Source organism: Oryzias latipes, chromosome 8, assembly GCF_002234675.1.
Source record: "Oryzias latipes chromosome 8, ASM223467v1".
Classification (NCBI taxonomy): domain Eukaryota; kingdom Metazoa; phylum Chordata; class Actinopteri; order Beloniformes; family Adrianichthyidae; genus Oryzias; species Oryzias latipes.
Genome location: NC_019866.2, coordinates 301,283 through 325,382, shown reverse-complemented (window position 1 = coordinate 325,382; position 24,100 = coordinate 301,283). Strand labels below are relative to the sequence as shown.

The 24,100-nt window shown below is 49.5% G+C and overlaps 1 protein-coding gene across 7 annotated transcripts; it reads right to left on the bottom strand.

Annotated features, from left to right (window-relative positions):
• Window positions 1-8,968: 8,968 nt before the first annotated feature.
• LOC101156867 (zinc finger protein 62 homolog) lies at window positions 8,969-23,653 on the bottom strand. Of its 7 annotated transcripts, none has more exons than XM_023957190.1 (5): window positions 23,445-23,624; window positions 14,540-17,295; window positions 12,059-13,168; window positions 11,878-11,973; window positions 11,059-11,279 (listed from the first exon to the last, which is right to left on the bottom strand). In XM_023957190.1, the coding sequence occupies exons 2-4, from the start codon at window positions 17,086-17,088 to the stop codon at window positions 11,895-11,897; spliced, it is 3,738 nt and encodes a 1,245-aa protein (XP_023812958.1). In that variant the 5' UTR covers window positions 17,089-17,295; window positions 23,445-23,624; the 3' UTR covers window positions 11,059-11,279; window positions 11,878-11,894. The 7 variants fall into 7 exon arrangements, 6 of the variants coding, with proteins under 6 accessions (XP_023812955.1, XP_023812954.1, XP_023812956.1 ...); XM_023957191.1 differs by having other exon boundaries at window positions 11,165-11,277; window positions 11,854-11,973; XR_002873613.1 differs by having other exon boundaries at window positions 11,174-11,277; window positions 11,384-11,973.
• Between the last annotated feature and the right edge of the window lie 447 nt (window positions 23,654-24,100).

Here is a 24,100-nt window from a genome sequence, read left to right as displayed (position 1 = left end):
ACGGGCATCAAGGGGCGGAGTCACTTGTCAAAGTTTGACAGGTGACTCCGCCTCAGTCACAATCATCTGTTCTTTTTTTTTTTTTTTTTTTTTTTTTTTAACTTGTCCTGTCCAACAGCTGGGCAGACAGATGAGAGCTGAGGGCCTCTTGTGTTGGACATATTTTATTTTAACAAGAGGGGTTATTAATCTTCAGACAAACCAAAGGTATGTCTGAATAAACCCCTTTTGGAATTGAGGCCAAACTTTATTAATTTCAATCATGTTTGAAAATCTTTGGTGTTGGACCGGACGGAAAAGGAAAGAGGGGAAGAAGAGAGAGGGACGCTAGAGAGAGGGGGGGTGTAGGAGGGTGATAATAGGAGGGGAAGGGGGATAAGACCATGAAGCAGCATAAAGCAACAAGTTTACTGGTTGTTAATCATTATGGTAAGGTTTAAATGTAGTAAAAAACAAAAAAACAAAACAAAAAAAGGGGCGGAGCCTGTCCACACACACTGCAATGTATTAAACACACCTGCTAGCTGCAAAAATGTCCACCTGTCGACATGTACACAAAACAGATAGTGTTCACACACGCATACTTATGCCTTAAAACCAACTAGTGTGAAATATTTCAGTCATTCAATCATGCAAACTGTTAGTGCAAAGGTGAGTTAACACCTGTGCTCAGGTGAGTGTTTATGTTCTTCTAAAATGGATGGTGGAACGTGAAAAGAAGGAGGGAGAGTGCCCAGCCATCCCCACCCCAAGACCCCAACCGCAGCAGCAGCGGCAGCCGGAATCCCCCCAACGCCACACGGGAACCGGCAGGGAACAACCGCCGCCCGGACGACCAAGCCCGCCACCCAGGCCAGGGCCAGCAGGGCCGCCGCAAGGCCCCCAAAGCCAAAAGCCAGGGAGGCACGGAGGGAAAGAGAGCGCCGCCCCAGCCCAACCAGGAGAGCAGCCCCCCCGCCGCGCCGGGAGAACCCAACGCAGGGCCCCACCGGAGAAGGACGCCCACAGCCCCAAACGAGCACCCCACCACCACCCAGGAGTTCCGGGCATCCCCCCGCCCCAACCCCAGATACGAGCCAGGACCCCCCAAGGGAGACCCGCTCCGCACTCCAGGCAGCCATCCGCCCGGCCCACGGTTGGTCCAGGGAGGAGCGAGGTAGGGGCCCGCCGCCCCCGCCCAGGAGGGGGGAACCCCGGGGAAAAAAGAGGGCCCACAAGGGGTGTTATAAATATGGCCCGACCAGGCTCGGCCACAGTTGGAAATTTGGCGGGGCCCAGCACTCAGGAGCAAGGACCAGAACCCACCCCCCAGGGACCAGACACCCCCGGCTCAGATGTAATGTGAACCCCCCCACCGTGCGGAGAGAGCACCGCCGGGCCCAGGAAGCCGGCACCCCGGGGACACGGCCGCCGTTGCAAAGGGGCCCGTACCCCCCACCAGGGAAGAGGCAGGGGACAGATGGACCCAGGTCCCACCTTCCTTGCAAAATGTGTGTGCGTGTATGTGTGTTTGAGAGGGTGTGTGTGTGCATGTGTGTGTGTTTATGTTGGGATGTATATATTGAGGGGGGAGGGGTGTGTGTACTAAGGGGGGTGCAGTTAAAATTGGCGGGTAGGGCACTAAGGGGACATCTCCTGATTACTCACAGTGACGTCCCCTCACCCTCCCCACCAAGGGGCCCTAAATGTCTAAGGTGCAAATAAAACCGAAATCATCTGTTCTTAAAGACGTCACACGCAACCACCTGATGACGACCCTGACGAAGGCGGAAGGTGTTCCACCGAAACATGTCGGTACGTTTTATAAAACAAACCAGTGTCTGAAAGAAAAATAATTTAAGTACGTAGTATAATTCATAGACACAATGAACCTCATTGAATCAGCTGATAGTCCTACTGAATACACTGTTAGAATTTGGATTGGGGCTTCCAGTGCGCAGCCGCAAAGATGGCAGCTTAGAGTCTTCTCTCCTCCGACATTTGGAATCAAATTACCTTTCAAACTCGACAAACGATATCCAAAGTGATTCCAAGAGATGGAAAAGGGCAAGATGTGGACCCGAGACAAGCAGGCTAAACTTAAGCCAAAGAAAACCACGCAAACTGCCGATTTTCCTGGAAGCAACAGCCCAGAGTGCCCACGTGCTGGTGTTAGCAGCGCATCACCGGCTAATGCTAACAAAGACGAGCCAGATGAAGAAATCAACCTAACAACAATACTGACAGAAATAAAAAGTTTCCGCCAGGACAACAAACAACAATTGAGAGAAATTAAGGAAGAGATTAGCAAGGCAAAGATAAGGCTGGACGAGGCGGAAGAGCGGATTGTGAGCGCTGAGGAGAGGCTGCAATCAATGGAAGAAGTCATGGAGGAGCTGGTGAAACTTCAGTCACAGCCAGAAACTCAACAATCGGACCAGGAAGGAAGGGCCAGACGAAACAACATCAGGATCTACTCTGTGGCGGAGGGCTCCGAAAATAAATCCCCATCAATGATACACTTTGTCGAAGAGCTGCTTAAACAAAATCTGTCATTAGTGGAGGACAGAAACCTCCAGATCGAACGAGCACACTGAGCCCTGGGTCCAGCACCACGAGAAGGGGGGCCGCCAGGATCCATTGTAGTAACGTTCCAAAGTTATAGAATAAAAGAGGAGATTCTACGAACGGCGTGGCAGAAGAAAGGATTCATCTGGAAGGGCGGACAAGTAAATTTTGATAACGACTATGCACCGAGCGTGCTTAACAAAAGAAAAGAATATGCAGAAGCAAAGAAGGTTCTGAAAGAAAAAGGGATCCGATTCCAGACCCCCTTCCCCGCCAAACTTCGAGTTTTCTACCCGGACGGAACTCGTGTATACAACTCTGCTGAAGAAGCGACGAGAGAGATGGCAGAAAAAGGATTACCGGTGACCGTGCTGAAACCAGCAGAGACGCTGTTGGAGCAGATCAGGAGGCTGACCTGGACTGTCAGCGGAGGACGAGGACAGAGACGGCGACAAGGAGGATCATCATACAAGGACAAGCTTGAAAAGTTCAGACGGGGCCCGCCGCAGGAAGACATGAATAAAAACTAAAAAACAGTGACAACAGCAGCCCAGATGAGTACACACATGCTGCAGATTTGACCATGATGGGTAAATACATGCTGATTCTTGTTTTTATTTTTATTTAATTTTTCTCTCTGGGCAAATGCATCCTTTCTCGAATTCTATTTACTAAAAGTGAGACAGAAACTCTTTGGTTCACTTCTGAGTAATGATTTTTATTTTGTTTATTTTCATTATTATAAAAAGCCGAAATGAAGGTAACGATTAGTCGGAGGGCTGAACTTTGAGCTGTACACTCACCATCAAAGACTTTGTCAGAGGGCCCTTTCTTAAAAGAGAGATTTTCCCTCGGGATGGCTGCATTACAACAACAACAGGGTTCTCAGAGGAACCCCACCTTTGGAAGTTCTGAGGAAAATTTGTGTTACTTGAATAAGAGCATTGTTCTAACTAGTTATCTTGTTTATCATTTGTTGGCTGCAGTTCAGAGCAGCCTGAAAGCTGTCTTTCCTTCATCCACTAAAATCCAGACACATCACAAAAATGATGGTGGATAAAACTATACCCACCCCCCCACACCCATACCCCCGCCGCTGCTGCTGTACTACATTTGAACCGTACCGTAACGATAAACAACCAGTAAACCTGCCTGCTCTATGCTGCTTCATGGTCTTACCCCCCTTCCCCTCCTATTATCACCCTCCTACACCCCCCCTCTCTCTAGCGTCCCTCTCTCTTCTTCCCCTCTTTCCTTTTCCGTCCGGTCCAACACCAAAGATTTTCAAACATGATTGAAATTAATAAAGTTTGGCCTCAATTACAAAAGGGGTTTATTCAGACATACCTTTGGTTTGTCTGAAGATGAATAACCCCTCTTGTTAGAATAAAATATGTCCAACACAAGAGGCCCTCAGCTCTCATCTGTTTGCCTAGCTGTTGGACAGGACAAGTTAAAAGAAAAAAAAACTATAAGAATAATTTCCTATAATGTAAATGGTATGCTGAATCCTATTAAGAGAAGTAAAATATTTTCAAAGCTTAAAAGGGAACGGGGACAAGTGGTTTTCCTACAGGAAACCCACCTAACAGAGGCTGAACATGAAAAACTGAGGAGAGGGGGCTTTAAACACATTTTTTACACATCTTATAAGTCAGGACACAGAAGAGGATCAGCTATTCTAATATCAAATCAGGTTCAATATGAACACATTTCAGAGACCAAAGATAAAGAGGGTCGATATGTAATGATCATAGGAAGGATTGAAGGGTCTTTGGTAACATTATTTAGTATATATGCTCCCCCAGGAAGTGATTGGCAATTTTATAAAAAAGTATTCAATATTATGACCACAGAATCTCGCGGGATACTTATAAGTGGAGGAGATATGAACATAAGATTAACAAAGATGGACTCATCTGGTTCTAGTTTATGCCACAAAAAACCTTTAGTTAACAAAATAAACTCAGTCATCAAAGAAATTGGTATAATAGATGTTTGGAGGGAACTGAACTCAACTAACCAGGACTACACTTATTACTCAGCACCACAATCAACTTACTCCAGAATAGACTATTTCTTTATGTTTGGAAAAGATCGACACCGAATCCAGTCATGCGACAAAGGAACAATGGATATATCTGACCACGGACCAGTAAAAATGCTAATAAATATCAATGACAAGCCCAAATCTACAACATGGAAATTAAACCTAAGTGTACTAAATAATGCAAAAATAAAAGAAGAATTGGGTAAAGAGATAGAAATGTATTTTGAAGATAATGATAATGGGGAAGTTTCCCCAACTACAGTGTGGGATGCGTATAAAGCGGTACTAAGAGGAAAAATAATTTCGCTCTCCTCATCGTTAAAGAAGCGTAAACAAGACAAGCTTAATCAATTAACATGTCAACTTAAAGATTTGCAAAAACAACATAAAATTGGAGCGAAACATGATAACGGAACAAAGATAAAAAAACTACAAAATGAGATAGATGAGATATACTCAGAAGAAGTTAAAAAGAAATTGGTTTTTCTAAAACAGGGATATTACGAAGCAGGAAGTAAAGCAATGAAACTATTAGCATACAAATTGAGAAAAAAACAAAAAGATAACACAATCACTAAAATAAGACACTCCCGAACAGAGGAAATACAATATAAACCAGAAGATATCCAAAATTGTTTTGAAGAACATTACAAAAATTTATACGCACAACCAAAACTAGATAACATAAATGAAATAGGAACTTTTCTTGAATCCCTAGATTTACCTAAGGTCACACAGGAACAAAATAAAACCTTGGTGGCAGAAATAACGGAAAACGAGGTGAAGGCTGCAATATCCAGGCTTAAACCACAGAAGACTCCAGGTCTAGATGGCTTCCCAGCCGAGTGGTACAAATGTTTTAGGGCTCAACTAACTCCTAAACTTTGCAAAATATGTAACTGGATATTACAAAAGGGAACAATCCCCTCCTCATGGAGGGACGCTATAATTTCAGTGATACCAAAAGAAGGAAAAGATAAATTAGATTGCAAACAATACAGGCCAATATCAGTGTTAAACGTAGACTATAAAATATTTATGTCAATATTAGCCAGAAGAACTGAGAAGATCTTACCTTCACTTATTCACCTTGACCAGACAGGATTTATTCATCAAAGACAGACCCATGATAGTTTGAGAAGGAAACTACATATTATTTGGAATATACAACAAAATAAGACACAAGCAATGCTTATGGGGTTGGATGCAGAGAAGGCATTCGATACAGTTAGATGGACCTTCCTGTTTAAAGTACTAGAAAAATATGGCTTACATACAACTATTATTCAGGCTCTTCAAGCTGTATATAATAACCCCACAGCAAGAATTAAAATTAATGGTAGTCTTATGAAACCCTTCACACTGGAGCGTTCCTGCAGACAGGGCTGCCCATGCTCACCACTTTTATTTGCTTTATTTATTGAACCCCTCGGTCAATTAATTCGACAAGCCAAAGAGATAACAGGAGTGAAAATAGGAGGACAAGAACACAAATTATCATTATTTGGAGATGATGTATTAATCTATTTAACACAACCCCTGAAGTCTTTACCAATATTAATGTCATCCCTAAAAGAATTTGGACAATTATCAGGCTACAGATTAAATGTCCAAAAAACCCAGTTCTTAACTCTCAATTTTAATCCACCAAAACAACTTTTGAATAAATATGACCTGATATGTACTATAAATACAATGAAGTACCTAGGAATTAACCTCACCCAAGATATTACTAAATTATTTGATGCTAATTATGCCCCTTTAAACTTAAAAATAAAATCAGACATTTCCAGATGGACTCATCTACCATTCCTTAACTTATCTTCAAGGATAGACACAATTAAAATGGTTATCCTGCCTCGCCTAATGTGTCTTTTCCAGATGCTACCAATTGAAATAAAAGATCAGCAATTCATTGAATGGGACAAGAGGATTTCCCGTTATATTTGGAAGGGTAAGAGACCCAGAATACGATACAAAGTAATGCAACTGTCTAAGGACAAAGGGGGTATGGCACTACCAACCCTCAGGGATTATTATTATGCGGCTCAAATAAGACCACTTGTAGGTCTCTGCGATCCGCAATTTAGGGCAAGGTGGAAGGAAATAGAAGAGGGAGAACACACAGAACCTCCCATCCAAACCAAGATAGCAGACAGTAAACTGACAAATAACTCTGACGAAAACCCATGGCTAAAAATATCACTAAAAATATGGCGGAAAATAGCTAAAAACTGTAGTTTGGAGGGAGCAGAAAAGGTGCTGCGATGGGGAGCATACGACACAGATTTTATATCTAACAGGACAGACTCAAGATTTAAAATATGGAGAACAACAGGAGTCACAGCATACTGCAACCTAATAAAAAAGGGGGCAGTAAAAAGTTTGGAAATGTGTAAAAAAGAATACAGTTTGGAGAACAGGGATTTTTTTAGGTACTTACAGATACGACATAGACTGAATGGGATCTTGGCTGAGGGATCAGGAAAATTAGACAATGACATACTGAAAGTGTTTATAACAGCCTATACTTCTGGGGGCAGACGAAGAATAATATCCAAACTGTACAAGGGTCTACAGGACTCCCGACACACAAACACTCAATATGTTAAGAGTAAATGGGAACGAGAAGGAAGATTGCACATCACTGAGGAAGAATGGGAAAATATCTGTAAATCCCAATGGAGAACCACTCATTCACATAGTTGGAGGGAATTTGGATGGAAAAGCATCATCAGATTCTTCATCACCCCCACACAAAAGAGGCATCAAGGTGTTTGTACAAGCTGTTGGAGGTTATGTGGCTCATCTGAAGCCAACCACTACCATATATTCTGGGATTGTCCTGTACTCATATCTTTTTGGCAAGAAATCCATAAATGTTTGGAGACGACATTTCAAGAAACCTTTCCCTTTAATGCCTCAGCTCTATACCTGGGAACAGTAACACAACACATGCAGTCTGCAGCAGACCAATATTTAATGAGAATATTGAGGTGGGAGGGAAGAAGGCCTTGACAAGAAAGTGGTTACAACCTGATGCTCCAACAGTAGATGATTGGTATAAAACAATACATGATATTTATGTTATGGAAAGACTGACTTTTGCAATAAAGATGCAAACAGATAAAGGTTTGAGATGGTGGGCAAAATGGGTCAAATATATTGGACCTCTTAGACCTGACCTACTTTAATTCTAACAAAAAAAAATAAAACAAATAAATACTTCTCTATTACAAGATAACAGATAATGTGGATTTATTTTATTGATTCATCCTTTTTGGATAAGAGTGTGATTGACAGCTGCTCTGTTTTTTTTTTGTTTTTTTTTCTGTTCATATAAAAAAGAGGGGAAGAGTACAAAATGATCAAAAACACGAATTCTGATTTACTGACTGAAAATATATTTGATGTAAAATGATGTGTAACTTGGAAACAATGTAACAATGATGTAAAAGTTGATATTCCCTGTCAAAAATATTAAAAAAAAAAAAGAATTTGGATTATGGCCAGAAAAAGCAGCTAAGTACAGAAAAAGGAGTGGCCATCATTACTTTAAGAAATGAAGGTCAGTCAGTCCCAAAACTTGGGAAAACTTGTGTGGGGGTGCTTTGCTGGTGACACTGTTGGGGATTTATTCCAAATTGAAGGCATACTGAACCAGCATGGCTACCACAGCATCTTGCAGCTGCATGCTATTCCATCCAGTTTGGGTTTAATTGGACCATCATTTCTTTTTTCAACAGGACAATGACCCCAAACATACCTCCAGGCTGTGGAAGGGCTGTTTGACCAAGAAGGAGAGTGATGGGGGGGCTGCACCAGATGACCTGGCCTCCACAGTCACCTGAACCCAATCCAGACAGGCCAACAAGTGCTAAGCATTCTCAGCATTCATCCAAACTTCCAGACAGAAATTCCTGCTACTGAACAGTTTTCCAGATTCTTGATGATTCCAGATCATGAAATAGATTCATGGGTTAATTGTTACATCCCTAATAGATATTCAGCTTCTACTTTTTTTGAAAATCAAATAGTGATCCATCATCCAGAGATGAATTTCTCTTTTATTCTCTTTAAGTTAGTTTTGATTGCTTGAAATAGACTAATTCCTGCAGTGGGTCGGCCATATTGACTGTCTATGCTGACTCCTCCCACCTCAATGTTCAGAACCCCCCCTCACTGAATATTAACCTCGAAATTCCCTCCAACATGGTCACAGAGAACCTGCAACCTTTGAGAGCTGCCCCCTTTGGCCTTCTGAGGAACTGCAACACTTGGTCATCAGTCTGTTCCAAGTTTGTGAGGGGGCGTGGTTAGTTTCCAAGGCTCCACCCACCACCTGCACATCCCAGGAAAGATGCTCCAGTCAAAGGTTTTCTCAGCTATTTATTCCAGTACTCAGCAGTAAGGGTTATAGTTTATGGACAAGTTTCTGTTAAGAAATGAATTATCAAAACATAGTTTATAAAAGTGTATAGTAAGCATTACATATATATGCATGAATCAGAACGTTAGAGCTTTAAAAATGAGGGTACATTTGCTCCAAACCTTCTTCTCTAAACTACAGAAATGCAGGCAGGAGGTGTCCAAAGGAACCGAGGAGGAGGAGGAGGAGGAGGAAGAAGACGGCGAATGCACAGTTAATATGTTTGTGTTCTAGTTCACACGGACTCCTACGGCACTGGACGTCACTGCACGGCTTTCACGGTTATCATTTCTAGCAGCAGCGCTCCTGAACACGCTGACGGACACACGGAGGCTTAAATAAGAGCAAAGGAACACCAATAAATACAGGGGGGGCGCCCAGATGGGGGCCTCCAACGCTGACAGGAGATAAATATGGAAGAAGAGGGGGTGTCGGGAGGCTGTTCCGGTCCTGCTCAAGTCTGGCTCCTCCTGGTCACACGCGAGGACTCGGTTCTAAACCCTCATCAGCGGCTGTGGAGTCAACGTTGGACAACAGGTGGCGCTGTGTTCATGTTGGAGGTAAACAGAACCAGCCGGTCCAGTCAAATGCAGGAAATGATGTGGTTCTGTCGGGTCGGGGAATCCAACGAAACACAAGCTTGAAACTGACAGAAGACTCCGCCCAGCTGGTCAGAGCTGTTCCTGTTTGCCACTCAGTCTTGAGGTCAGGAGGTCGCAGCGTGTCGAACACGTCCGAACTGAAGCAGGACCCTCTGAGTGGATTCTCATAGAATCCTCTCCACCTCAGGGACTCTGTGTGGTAGCTGCAGTGCCACGGGACCGACTTCCTGTCTGCGTCCCAACCCTCCTACACCTGCACAGGTGGAACCACCTTCACCACCAGACTCCATCCAAACTGAGACCACTGAGTTCATCCCCAAGAACTGAATCCTGCGCCCTCCAGCTTACAGAAACTGAACCGGGCTGGTTCAGAGCCTGGATCCTTGACACAAATCCACAAGTGTGATCCTGAAGCTCTGTGCTACACACACACACACACACACACGCGCCCACACACACACATGCACACACACATACACACTGAGCAGCTCCAGCTCAGAGTTCACAAACTACTTTAAGGTCCAAAAGCCCGGGTCCGCCCACACTATATGTGTCTGAGGAAACCCAGTTCAGAAAACAACAAAAATTGAATCCACGCCCACATGAGTCTCACAAAAGCCACGGGGATGGATGGCCCCCCCATACGGGTCCATGAGGACCTGTCCAGGTTCTGCTCAGTCCTTGGCGCTGGTTCCTTTTTGTGTAAGGAGATATGTTTGGGTCAGGCTACAATTTGGCACCTTACGAGTCATGTGACCCCTCCCTGCACACACGCCTATATAAAAGGCCCCCCGGGCATGCCCAGGTAGTTGGGCGGGGCCACAGCGGGAGGTGGCGTGGGGCCGCTCCAGTGCACCTTCATGTGGTGCCGCAGGTTGGACTTGGAGGAGAAGCGCTTGTCGCAGTGCTGGCAGCTGAAGGGCTTCTCCTTGGTGTGGATGCGGCGGTGGCAGATGAGCTGTGTGGACACGCGGAACGACTTCCCGCAGTCGGGGCACTGGTACCGCTTGGGCTCTGTGTGGATCCGGCGGTGGTTCTTCAGGGACATGAGGTTGGGGAACTCCTTCTGGCAGGAGGAGCAGAAGTAAGTCCCCGTCTTGTGGCTGTTCTTGTGGTTGAGCAGCGAGCTGGCGTGCCGGTAGGACCGCCCACACTGGTCGCACACGTAGGGCTTCTCAACTTGACCCTCGCCCCCCTGGTGACGGCCTTTGTCTGGGGCTCTAGGGACCAGTCCTTGCTCTTGCATGAGAGTGAGGTCAAGGCCCGACCCCCAGCCCAGATCCTGGGAGCCCCCGGGGCGGGGCTGCTGGGTCCTGGGCTGCGGCGGCTGGCCGTGTGTGATCTCCATGTGGAGTCTGAAGCTGGCCTGCGTGGGGAAGGCCCGCTGGCAGCACCGGCAGGTCAGCTCACGCTGCTTCTGGTGGACGCGCCGGTGGTTGTAGAGCTGCGAGGACACCCGGAAGGCCTTCCCGCAGTCGTGGCAGCAGTGGCGGCGTGTTTCGGAGTGGATGCGGCGGTGATTCTTGAGGGCGAGCAAGTTGGAGTAAGTCTTCAGGCACACGGCGCAGTGGTAGACGCCGACGGTGTGGGTGTTCTTGTGGTTGAGGAGGGAGCTGGCATGGCGGTAGGACCGGCCGCACTGGTCACATCTGTGCAGAGTCAAACAGAGAAGGCGGGGTCAATAATGTAGGGGCGTGGCTGAAGGACAGCTGCTTAGAGACGAGTCGCTCTGCGGATCTACCGACGCTAACATACAGGTATATGATCTGAAATCCGGCTCACAGCTTTCTTCAAAGCGGTGTTCCACTTCACGCTTCTACACAGGTCACTGGGGGGTGGGGGGTTTGCATGGGTGGGGGCATGAAAGCACAGCTGGGGGGTCTGGGAGATATCTGCCGCTTCCTGCACTGCACAAACCCAACGCCACTGTTTGTGCCGGAGCTTCCCTCACAGCCTAATGCCAACTGGAAGCTGGATTGATGGCCCCGCCTCCTTCCATCCTGGCGTTCTGACCTGTGGACGTGCAGTGCAGCTAGCCCCAAACACTCCCTGAGCCTCCCTGACAACAGGACCGCGCCTCGGAGGAGGCGCACACACACTGAAGAGGAGCAACATCAACATGAGGACAGACAGCGTGAGGGTCTAGAGGAGAGCACACATGACACAACATCGGCACATGACAGGAGAGAAGGAGGCCTACAAGCTACAGAGTGAGGGATGCTAACCGAAAGCAAACGGGGTTGACTTATCTGGTCTGTCCACTAATTCAATCTGTCCAAACTTCAGAAAAATCCGAATTCCGGCACGCGTATGGTCCCAAGGAAGCCGGATTGGAGATCATATACCTGTAATAGACATGTAGACACCTAAATTCATCTCCACTACTCGCTTTTTCAACTTCGAAGAATCACAAACATGACGGGAACTCACGTGTACCGACAATCTTCTCCCTCTCCCACGGGCGTGGCGGGTTTCCTCCTGACCTCCATGCCTACCTGGTTGTCCCCGCACCGGTGCCGAGCCAGGCCAGACCTCCCCTGGAAGCTCTTCCCACAGGAGGGGCAGCCGAAGGGGGTGGCACCTTCTTCATGCACCTTTTGGTGGTTGCGCAGAAACCGCGCCAGGCGAAAGGCCTTCCCGCAGGTGTGACAGATGTGTTTCTTGCGCTGTGTGTGGATGCGCATGTGGTTGCGCAGTGCCATGTAGTTGGTGTAGGGCTTGTCACAGAAGTTGCAGCGGAAGTTGCCGGTCTTGTGGGTGTGCTTGTGGTTGAGCAGGGAGCTGGCGTGCTTATAGGTGCAGCTGCACAGGTCGCAGGCGTACGGCCTCTCGTCCGAGTCCAGGTCCACCGAGCTCCGATCCACGTTGACAGTGGAAGAACTGTTGGTGGAGGACGAGGAGGGTAGGTGTTGGGCGGGGCAGTCGTGAGCCGACAGCTCGTCGGCGGTGGCAAAGCCTTCGCAGCAGCCGTCACACTCAAAATCCATCTGGGCCCCGGGGCCCTGCGGGCCCTTGCACAGGCCCGCTGTAGTGTGGGTGGCCAGCTGCCGCTGCGTGCGGAAACCTTTGCCGCACTCCTGGCAGTTGTGCTTCTTCTGAGCGAAGTGGAGGCGCAAGTGGTTCTTCATGGCCAGCCTGTTGGGATACGTGGAGTTGCAGACGTTGCAGTGGTACTCGCCAATTTTGTGAAGGTTTTTGTGGTTGGCCAGGCTGCCGGCGTGGCGGTAGGTCTTCCCACACTCCTCACAGGCAAAAGGCCGACGCCCACTTTCGGCAGGATCGAACTTTTGCGGCCTGGAGGTGCCCGCTGATGAGTATGGCTTCTTGAAGCCCTGGTTTGGATACTTGACCCCCATCACCTGACCCTTAGAAGGCTCTCCTCTCATGGCCTGCATCTGAGACGGGCCCGGCTGCTGGAAGCGGGACCCGTTGGGGCCGGTCCGGACAAGCCCTTTGGCCCGGTGCTCCTCGTGGAGGCGGAGGTGGTTGATGAGCTGCTTCTGGATCTTGAAGGCTTTTCCACACTCCTCACACTTGTGCCTGTAGCAGGAATGCACACAAACGCCAATAAATGAAGGTTTTTTCTGAACCGCTATTCCTAATAAAACTTCAATGAACAGAAAAGGTTCCACCTTCTGGAATCCATGTTGAACAGAAAGAAATCTGAAGACTTGTTTTCGTTGTGTTTTTTTTGTTGCTTTTACATTTAATTTGCATTTTGGTTCCACAATTTTCACCTGTTTAATCCTTTAGTAAATATTTACTGTTACCAAATTTAATATCTTAAGAGAAACAATAAAAATGAGATTCTTTCAAAAAGTTTAGTTTTAAAAAGCTGTATGACTTAAGTTTGGGGGGTTCAGATGCTGAGACTGCAGTCACCACATTGTATCAGGTTCAACCATTTTCTGTTTGTGAGTGACATTATCCATAGAAAATGCTTTATTCCGGCTCCCACCAATGAATTTAGTTGCCATTTTCTCGCAATGCGGACACCGCCACGTTGGAGCCAGACGTTGTTAGTAAGCAGCAATTGGTTCAAGTCGATCTGGGTCAATGTTTCTATGGCAACCACTCTGGCCAATCAAGAGTGAGCTTGTTAAAAGGCCACAACCATTCCACTGAAAGAGGTGTTATTAGATCAAACGTTTTGAAGGTCGGACATAAGGCCAGCAGGCTCCGCCCACTTTTACTGAGACATCTGATTGGTCCGTTTATAATTTGAATAACTGGAACTACAGCAAAAATATAAAATAAGAGGACTATCAAGAAGATGTTAAAAAAGTTATCAGAGTCACAATTGAATGACTGAGGAACTGCTGTTTATTTTTCTGTAGACGCCCGAGTTCTCATTTACACTCCAATCAAACGAACCTGGGAAAGGACTTTGTGGATCTGATGTTTGATCCCACATGCTGACTAACATTAGCCCCGCCCCCAGGAAGCATCAGCATCTGTCAGTCAGAAATCATAACAACATCTAATTTACCAATAATTTATGACATAATCACATCTGAATAATTTAAAAAAAAAAAGGCTGCAAGTCTTTGTTTGCGCAGCGTGGGGTTCCACTGTGACACGCCGCCTGCATGAAATGGACGGCAGCAGCGCCGCGGTATCTTGTCTCAAGCCGTTGTAGAAGAGGTGGGATCTTTCTAAATGGGTGGACCAACATCACAGGATGAAGGCGTGACTTTGTGATCAGGTCCAGTTTAAGGCGGATGGAGTGCTGTAGAACAGCCTAAACATTAGCTCTGTCTGTACTTTCAATGCAGGGACACTGGTGAATGAAGCATAACCAGGGAATTGAATCCTAAGCACAGGATCACGCACTAAGGAGGGAAAAACGGTGACGAGAGGCACACCTTAACACTGCCATCTCTGTGAAGGTGGACGAGTGTGTGCTCATACCTCTTCAGGTCAAAGTGGGTCCTCTGGTGGTTCTTCAGAGCCAGCAGGTTGTAGTAGCGTTTCTGGCAGACCAGGCAGCGGAAGACGCCCGTCTTGTGGGACTTCTTGTGGTTGAGCAGTGAGCAGGGGTGTCTGTATCCTCGTCCACACTGGTCACACTTGTGGGGTTTGTCACTCTGGTCGACCATGGGCCTGTGCCCGTCCGCCACCACGTCACGGTTTGCTCCCCCAACACCCTCTGCAGACATGCCTTTGGCCCCGTTTAGACTCGCCTTGTTCATTGTCTGGTTCTTTCCCGGGCACAGGTGGGTAACCAGGTGATGGCGATCAGCAAAGAACAGACCACAGTCCACACAGATGTGGTTACGGCTGTCTATTTTGTTGTCCCCGTTGGTAGAGCTACTGGCAATACCCTGCTGGCCGTCAGGCCTCTGGGGGCCATGGATCAACTGATGATTCAGGAGGTCTTGTTTCCGAGAGAAGCTCTGGCCACAGGTGGAGCAGATCATCCTCCAGCCCTGCTCCAGACTGGACGGTCCTGGTCCAGTTGGGTTGTTGGCATGACTGCGCAGGTGGCTCCTTAGGGCTCTGAGGCTGGCATAGTGGTTGCCACAAACCGAGCACTGGTACACTTCACCGTCATCGTCGTCCTCCTTGGTGCTGACACCCATGGCCTTGCTGGAACTCTGGGAGAACACTCTCTGGCTGCCTTCCTTCATGCTGCTGGAGCTCCCAGAAGGCAGTGAGGTTCCTCCAGAGCCGTGGTAGCTCATATTTCCCATGAAGCCATTGGACATGTTGCCCTGCTGCTGCTGCTGTGGGGGAGCCTGCTGACCACGGCGAGGACACATGTGCGACTTGATGCCAGAAACATCTCCGTATATCTCTCCACAGTCGGCACACATGTGTCTGTCGGCCTGCCGATGAGCAGAGCTGCTCTGGGAGAGCGAGCTGCCATCAAAGCGGTCATGGAACTCCAAAGAGTCCAGACCGCTACTGTGGCCGCCGTCTGGCACAAAGTGGCCAGCATCGCCGAGGTTCCCTGGCAGTGAAATTGGTGTGGTGGCACCGCTGCCCTCCTGGACGTAGCTCTGCTGGGACTCCAGCGTAAGTGGCTCTGGAGACAGCCAGTCGCCGCTGTCACTACTGATTGGATGGTTGGAAGGACGCCCCTTATGGCTGCGCAGGTGACTGTGCAGCGCTGCCAGGTGGGGGTATTGCTTGCAGCAGATGGTGCACTGGTAGTGGCCAGTCTGATGGCAGCGTTTGTGATTGACCAGACTTCCAGCATGCCGGTAGCTCTTGCCACATTCGCCACACTTGAAGCGGCGCTCTTCATCGTCTGGAGAATTGGCTTGTGGCACACGTCCACCTGAAGGAGAGGCCACTGAACCCTGAGAGCCCGAGCTCAGGGTGTCAGAATTTAACATGGAGCTTTCCTGACTGTGGGAAGGCGGGTGGGGGTCATGAGTCAGGTAATGAACTTTCAAAGACTCTAAGTCCGGGTGTCCAGCGCCACAATACGCACAAGTGAAGATGGGGTTGTTGACTGGGGGTCCCATTATGGGGTCATAGGGGCCTCTTTTTTCAGTGGGAAGTGGAGGCAGTGGTAGGGGGTCCCCCAGCGCAGGGGTGTACGCTGGGGATCGAACTGTGCTCAGGTTGTGAGCCATGATACCGGGGAAGCTGCGCTGGCTAAGGGAGGGGGAAGCCGTGTTGTGCAGCAGGATGTGCTCCTGGAAGTCGGCTTTGCTGGGCAGCGAGATCTGGCACAGGTGGCAGAAGCTGGAAGCCGTGTCGTCGCTTTGAGACGACTGTGGGCCGGCCCCACGGTCCGAGTCGTGGAGGCTGCTGCTACTGCTGCTACTGCTCACCATTGTAGCCCCCGGCGTTTTGAACTTAGAGTGAGTTCTCTCGTGGCTGTTCAGGGCAGCCAGGTTGGTTAACTGTTTGAAACACACGGAGCACTTAAAGTTCCCTTGTTGGTGGCACTTCTTGTGGTTCACCAAACTCCCGTGGTGCCGGTAGGTTCTGTCGCACTGGTCGCACTTGAAAGGCCTGTCCCAGGCGTCGTCTGATTCAGGGGAGCTTTTCTTGTCCTCAGCTTCGTGGCCTGACAGGACACTATGTCCCATACCACTATTGTTCAAACCAGAGCGCCCAAACCCACCCGACAGGTCCTGGGCGAGACCGTAGTCCCTGTCGTCGTGGCCTGCTTCCTCTGTAACCTCCTCAGTCTCCTCCTCAGCGTGTGCGCTGCTAGGGGACAAGGTATGTATCCGTAAGTGATTCTTCAGTGCCACAGCGTTGGGCAGAGTGCGTGTACAAACTGGGCACTGAAATGAACCCACTTCATGAGACTTCTTGTGATTGGCTAAGCTGGCGGCGTGCTTGTAAATGCGACCACACTGTTCACACTCAAAACGGGGGCTGTCTTCCAGCTGATAATGTGCTTTCATATGCTCGAGAAGGCTTGGTGTGCTCGGACAGACCATATCACATTCTTTACAGGGGAAACCCTTGGCACGACTCATATCATGCATTGCCATAGTACTCCACAGCAACACAAAGGGGGCGGGGTCACGTTCACAACGCAGAAATGAACGCCCAGGGGGAGGCGGAAAACAAGGGCAGCTTTCAGCTCAGGGTGCTCGCCATTTTCTCCCATCAGTTCCAGCCAATCAGGGCCCGCCTTCGAAGGTGGCGGGCCTGAAAAGGTATGGGGTGGGGGGTTCACGCCGGAACCTGAGGTGACACTGCAGGGACAAAAACAAAACAAGACATTAGAAGAGGAACACTGAGGAAAACACGCCTGACAGTAGAAAGGCAGTCATGTGACCACCTTGATGCATAGAACATCACCGAACCTTTGTAAAGATAAGTTAAAGGGGACTGGCAACATTTTCTGGAACCAAAGATAATAGTCGTTTTCAAAAATCTCTTCACCCTTTATTACCGGAATATTGCCAGAAACACAAACAAACATACAACAAACATAACCCTTCCACCGTTTACGCAAATAACATGGTTAGTTGGCACATAGATGTTTTTCTCCACTTTACAATCCGTTAGGGGTGCAATGGATCACGACTGATCCGAACAGATCACTGGCCACGGTTCAGCACACATGTGTACTGCACATTGCCCCCCCGCTCTTAGTATGTGCAAGTTTAAAACAAGTGTCCCTGATTCCAACTGATTCACAGGCGTCAAAGTCACAGCTACACGTTGTTTACAAGAGTGTCAACCTGATAGCCCCGCCGTGTGTGGGAGGAGCTACCATCAAAAGCTGTTCTCGACCTCATCATGGAGGACATGCATGATGACATCAGGTTTGTTGACTCTGAAGAGCTGCACTAAAGCACGGATGAGCAGTGCACATCTCCATGACATCATTCAGAGAGGAGCAGCAGTAGCATCTGAATGAATGCGCTTTCAGAGACTCTGCAGTCTCTCTGTAACCCAGTTTGAAGACTTGCTATCCAGGGTTAGGGTTAGGGTTAGCTGCTGCTGTTCGGTCTGTTCCCTCAATGGAGAGTTGTAGTTAAGCAGCTTTACTGCCACCTACAGGACAACAGCCACTTTGAAGACTTTCAGTCGGGGTTTAGACCCCACCACAGTACAGAAACTGCACTAGTTAGAGTCTCTAATGACTTGTTATTGGCCTCAGAAAAGGGTCTACTTTCTATTCTGGTCCTGTTAGACCTCAGTGCAGCCTTTGACACTATCGACCACGGTATTTTACTCCATAGATTAGAGCAGGACATAGGGATCAGAGGATCTACTCTCCAGTGGTTTAAATCCTCTCTGTCCGATAGGCATCAGTTCGTTAATGTAAATGGCCATTCCTCTCAGTGCACTCTAGTTAACTATGGAGTCCCACAGGGCTCAGTCTTAGGACCCATCCTGTTTACGCTTTATATGCTACCCCTAGGAAACATAATCAGGAAACACAGCATTAATTTTCATTGTTATGCCGACGATACGCAGTTGTATTTATCCATGAAGCCTGACCAGAATGACCAGATAGAGAAACTGAACGCCTGCATCAGTGACATCAAGACCTGGATGACAATTAATGACCTCCTCTTGAACCCAGAAAAAACTGAGGTCATTATACTAAGTCCTAAAAACCTCAGAGATACTCTGTCTGCTCAGATAGTCTCCCTGGATGGCATAAGTGACTATTGTTGTAATATTGGGCTATATTGATAAAATTGAACTGGGGGGGTTGTGGCAGCAGTGGGACACAGTGAAACATCCTGTTTCTCTTACTTCAGATGCCCCATGATGCACTTTGTTTCTTTAGGTATCTTGACTATTTTTATCTATAGGAATATCTTGAGTTCAAAGACGTCACTAATGTAAATAAACCTCAACGCATGAATATTTGGATGTGATATATATATATATATATATATATATATATATATATATATATATATATATATATATATATATGTGTGTGTGTGTTTTTAAAAATTCTGAAGTACTTTATATATGTTTTAATATATATATATATATGTGTATTTTGAAGCTTTTCAGAAGATAACTCAACTTTTATCCTGTTCTTTTATCCTGTTGTTCTTCCCTTTTCACTGATCCAAACCGTCACTCTAAAACTGTGTCCCTGTCCGGACCGTAAGACAGTGAGTCCTGTGATCCGCTGCATCCCGACAATCCATGGAAATACCTTAATTTTTTTTTTTAACTTGTCCTGTCCAACAGCTGGGCAGACAGATGAGAGCTGAGGGCCTCTTGTGTTGGACAAATTTTATTTTAACAAGAGGGGTTATTCATCTTCAGACAAACCAAAGGTATGTCTGAATAAACCCCTTTTGGAATTGAGGCCAAACTTTATTAATTTCAATCATGTTTGAAAATTTTTGGTGTTGGACCGGACGGAAAAGGAAAGAGGGGAAGAAGAGAGAGGGACGTTAGAGAGAGGGGGTTGTAGGAGGGTGATAATAGGAGGGGAAGGGGGGTAAGACCATGAAGCAGCATAGAGCAGACAGGTTTACTGGTTGTTTATCGTTACGGTACGGTTCAAATGCAGTACAAAAAGGGCGGGGCCTGTTCACACACACTCAAATATTATCAACACACATGCTAGCCGCAAAAATGTCCACATGTCAACATGCACACAAAACAGATAGTGTTCACGAACGCATACCTATGCCTTTAAACCAACTAGTGTGAAATCTTTCATTCATTCAATCATGCAAACTATTAGTGCAAAGGTGAGCTAACACCTGTGCTCAGGTGAGTGTTTATGTTCTTCTAAAATGGATGGTGGAATGTGAAAAGAAGGAGGAGGAGCGCCCAGCCACCCCCACACCCAGACCCCCGCCGCAGCAGCAGCGGCAGCCGGAATTCCCCCAACGCCACACGGGAGCAGGCAGGGAACAACCGCCCCCCGGGCGACCAAGACCGCCACCCAGGCCGGGGCCAGCAGGGCCGCCGCAAGGCCCCCAGAGCCAGAGAGCAGGGAGGCACGGAGGGAAAGAGGGCGCCGCCCCAGCCCAACCAGGAGAGCAGCCCCCCCGCCGCGCCAGGAGAACCCAACGCAGGGCCCCACCGGAGAAGGACGCCCACAGCCCCAGACGAGCACCCCACCACCACCCAAGAGTTCCGGGCATCCCCCCGCCCCAACCCCAGGTACGAGCCAGGACCCCCCAAGGGAGACCCGCTCCGCACTCCAGGCAGCCACCCACCCGGCCCACGGTTGGTCCAGGGAGGAGCAAGGCAGGGGCCCGCCGCCCCCGCCCAGGAGGGGGGAACCCCGGGGAAAAAAGGGCGGCCCACAAGGGATGTTATAAATATGGCCCGACCAGGCTCGGCCATGTTGGAAGTTTGGCGGGGCCCAGCGCCCAGGGGCAAGGACCAGGACCCACCCCCCAGGGACACGAACACCCCCGGCTCAGGTGTAATATGAACCCCCCCACCGCGCGGAGAGAGCACCGCCGGGCCCAGGGAGCCGGCACCCAAGGGACACGGCTGCCATCGCCAAGGGGCCCGCACCCCCCACCAGGGAAGGGGTAGGGGACAGATGGACCCAGGTCCCACCTTCCTTGTAAAATGTGTGTGCGTGTATGGGTGTTTGAGAGGGTGTTTGTGTGCATGTGTGTGTGTTTATGTTTGAATGTATATATTGAAGGGGGAGGGGTGTGTGTACTAAGGGGGGTGCAGTTAAAATTGGCGAGTAGGGCACTAAGGGGACATCTCCTGATTACTCACAGTGATGTCCCCTCACCCTCCACACCAAGGGGCCCTAAATGTCTAAGGTGCGGTTAAAATTGGCGGGTAGGGTGCCAGGAGGACATCTGCTGCTTGCTTGCAGTGATGTCCAAGCACCCCCCCTACCAAGGACCCTACATGTCTAAGGTGCAAATAAAACCGAAAGAGGGGGGGCCCACTCCATACGGCAACCATAGGAGGGGGGCCACTCCCAAGTAGCCCCCCCCCAAGGCGCATCGCAGGCTAGACCCCCCACCCCCTCACCCTAATATGAGGTTATATAAGGAAGGGGGTAAGTTGGGGACAGCTGGTAGACTCTCCCCCGGTGGTCAAACAGCCGTCCCCCAGCCCACCCCCAGCAAGGGGGCCAGGGCCACCCAGCCCAGGGGCCCACCCCCGGAGGCGCCGACACCCCAGGCCCGGCACCACCCACCCCACACAGAGAGAGAGGAGCCAGAAAGCGTCCCCCCCCCCCCCCCCCCCCGGAGCAAGCCCAGGCCCCCACCCCCAGACGCCGGCCCTAGAAGAGCTCTGGTCAGGCCTCGACGGGACCGAGGAGGCCAACCGGCCGAGGCAACCACTGATTGCCTCAGCGGAGACCCCGACCCGCTAGATGGAAATACCTTCATTTTGCAAACGGTTGTAGATTTACGGTAATTCAAAGAACCCTGTTAGGGTTCCCTTATATTGTTCTTGCGGACCTGAAGAGGATGGGACACACCGGACATGCTGCGATAAACCCGACCCCTCCTAGTCACCCAGAGCGGTCACACCGCACATCCACAGGTGTCAGGAGGTGGGGGCAGAGGCCTGTGCTTCCTTCTCTACTGGAATGGATTGTTCCGCCTCCTTCTGCTTTGGTTCTCATAGAAGGGTCTCGGCCCGTCACCTCAGCGTCAATCCGGTTCTGGAGATTCTGACCAACACTCCTGAGCTCCAAACAGACATCAGAGCTGCACGCCAGCGTAAAACGGCGTGGAACTGAGGGCAGACAGATCAGAAGTTTGGGTGAGCAGCTCTGATGAAGGTGATGAAGATGAGGAAAACCAAGCTGCAGCAGGAAGCTACTCCTGATTGGTCACCAAGTCGTCTGTCTGCATGGCCAGAGGGGGCGGAGTTACAGACAGCCTGGCTCAGAAGAGGGGGGCGGCTGGCAGGTAAAGGTGAGTCTGACGCACCAACTACTGCATTTACAGGTTCCATGGGTCCAAATGTAAACAGAACCATTTGGATCAGAACCTCACTCAGATTCAAAGCATCATAACTTCTCCTCTGGTTCTGTTCAGATCCGTCAACCTAAAAACACAATCACAGGGCTTTGCACGGGTTCTGGTTTTTCCTCCAGAAGGTTCTTCTGTGTCTGAAACCCGTCTTCTCCTCCCAGTGTTCTTCAGAACCTTTCTGTTCAAGTCCCTCCAGCAGAGAAGCTGCTCAGCTCTGCAGGATCAGGGGCCGCTTTACAGTCCGGGGACATACAGGCCCCATACACATGCACGCTCACACACATGCACGCTCACACACACATGCACGCTCACGCACACACACGCATGCTCACACACACACATGCACGCTCACACACACACACGCACGCTCACTCCTACACGCGCTAACATGCACACTCACTGTTACTCGTGTCTGGAATCTGCCAACGACAGGAAGAGGTCAGACGCTGCTGGTTCTGATGAACACGAGGGTCTGCAGACACCAAACCTGAACCACTGAGGTCCAACAGGACCTCTGACTTGGAGGAGCCGGGTCTGACAGAAGGACCATGGAGAAAAAGCACACAGGAGCCCTTCCTAAGCACAGAACCAGAACCAAGTCCTCCTAGAAGTCCTCGACCCGATCATCATCTTTATAGATCCAGTTTTTGGCCTAACCAGACCAGAAACAGGACTCCTACCCCCCACCCCCACATGGAAGAAGAGGATGTTCTCCTCCTTCTGCTGTGAACTGCTCGTCCTCACTTAAACGGGTCGCTACCGAAAGTTCATATCGCCACTCTGTGTGTGTGTGTGGGGGGGGGGGGGGGGCAGCACCGCGGGGGCCCCTGACCTTGGCCCGTATCCTCCCGCCTCCACCGGGACAAAATCGGGGCGCGGAGCCCCTCTAACGCGGAAGGGAGGTGGGTGCGCTTAACCCACCCCCGTAGGAGCGGGACGCCACCTGCACCATCAGCCCCCCCTAAAGATCCCCCAGCAGCGGAAAATGGCTCTGCAGCCCAGCGAGCCATTTTCCCGGAGGTAGCCGCGGTGGCTCCCGTTTCCCCCAAACACGGCCCCCCTCCCCCTAAAGAACCCCAAACACCCCGGAACCGGAGCAGCCTGACGGGAGGGGTGATGTTTTGCGACCGATTCACGCCTTTTAACGGGGGGGGGGGCTCAGGCTGATGCTCCAACAAGCTAACGGTCGTGTGTTAGCGGCGAGCTAGTCGGTTAGCACCCCCCACCCCTCCCGCGAAGACAATGGTTGAAAACAAACAGAAGCAGACGCACGCGCGCACGGCACCGCGGGTTCCATGCCTTTTCTTGGCGGGGGGCGGGGGGCCGTTCTGGTGGCGGAGGTTAGCTTAGCTGCTAGCCCGAAGCTACACAAAGATCTCGCGAACACACCGCGGCCCCCCTCCATGAAAACCCGCTTCAGCGCCCGTTTTCTGCACCACTCTTACCCCCGGCCGGCCTCTGTGCCCGCGTGGACGACAACGCACGGTGTGGGCACGCGTGATGTGCACAGTTACGGTCCAGACATGGTGTTCCCCCCGTGCATCCACCGACCTCTGCCGCTCGTCCCCCCGCCGTCGCTCCAGCAGCACTTCCTGCCGCTGCTAACGGAGCGGCGCGCGGCCGCACGCGCGTCATCAGCGCCAGAACACAGTCAACCGCAGCAGCGGCACCGGAACGGCCAAGCCGAACCCGCCTGCCGGTTCAGCATCGAACCGAACCAGAGGAGGGTCTGAAGAAGCCTTGAAACACAAAAAACACACATAAACTGGACAAACACACAAAAATCAACAACACAAACACAAAAATTCTATTCCATTTTATTTGTATAGCCCAAACTCACAACAACAGTCAGTTCCATGGGCTTCGTATCGGTAATTATAAAAGTAAATATAAAATCAAAAAGATGATGAATACATGGAATTCAATAAAAGAATATTAAAATGAACTAACAAACTCGGCATCCCTGCCCTTAGACCCCCCTTCCATCAGGAAAAACTCCTTAAAAAAACGGATTCCAGAAAAAAAGAAGAAACCTCAGGGGTGCCCACATGAAGGAGGGATCCTCCCCCAGGACGGACAGGCGATTTACCAGAACTAGAAG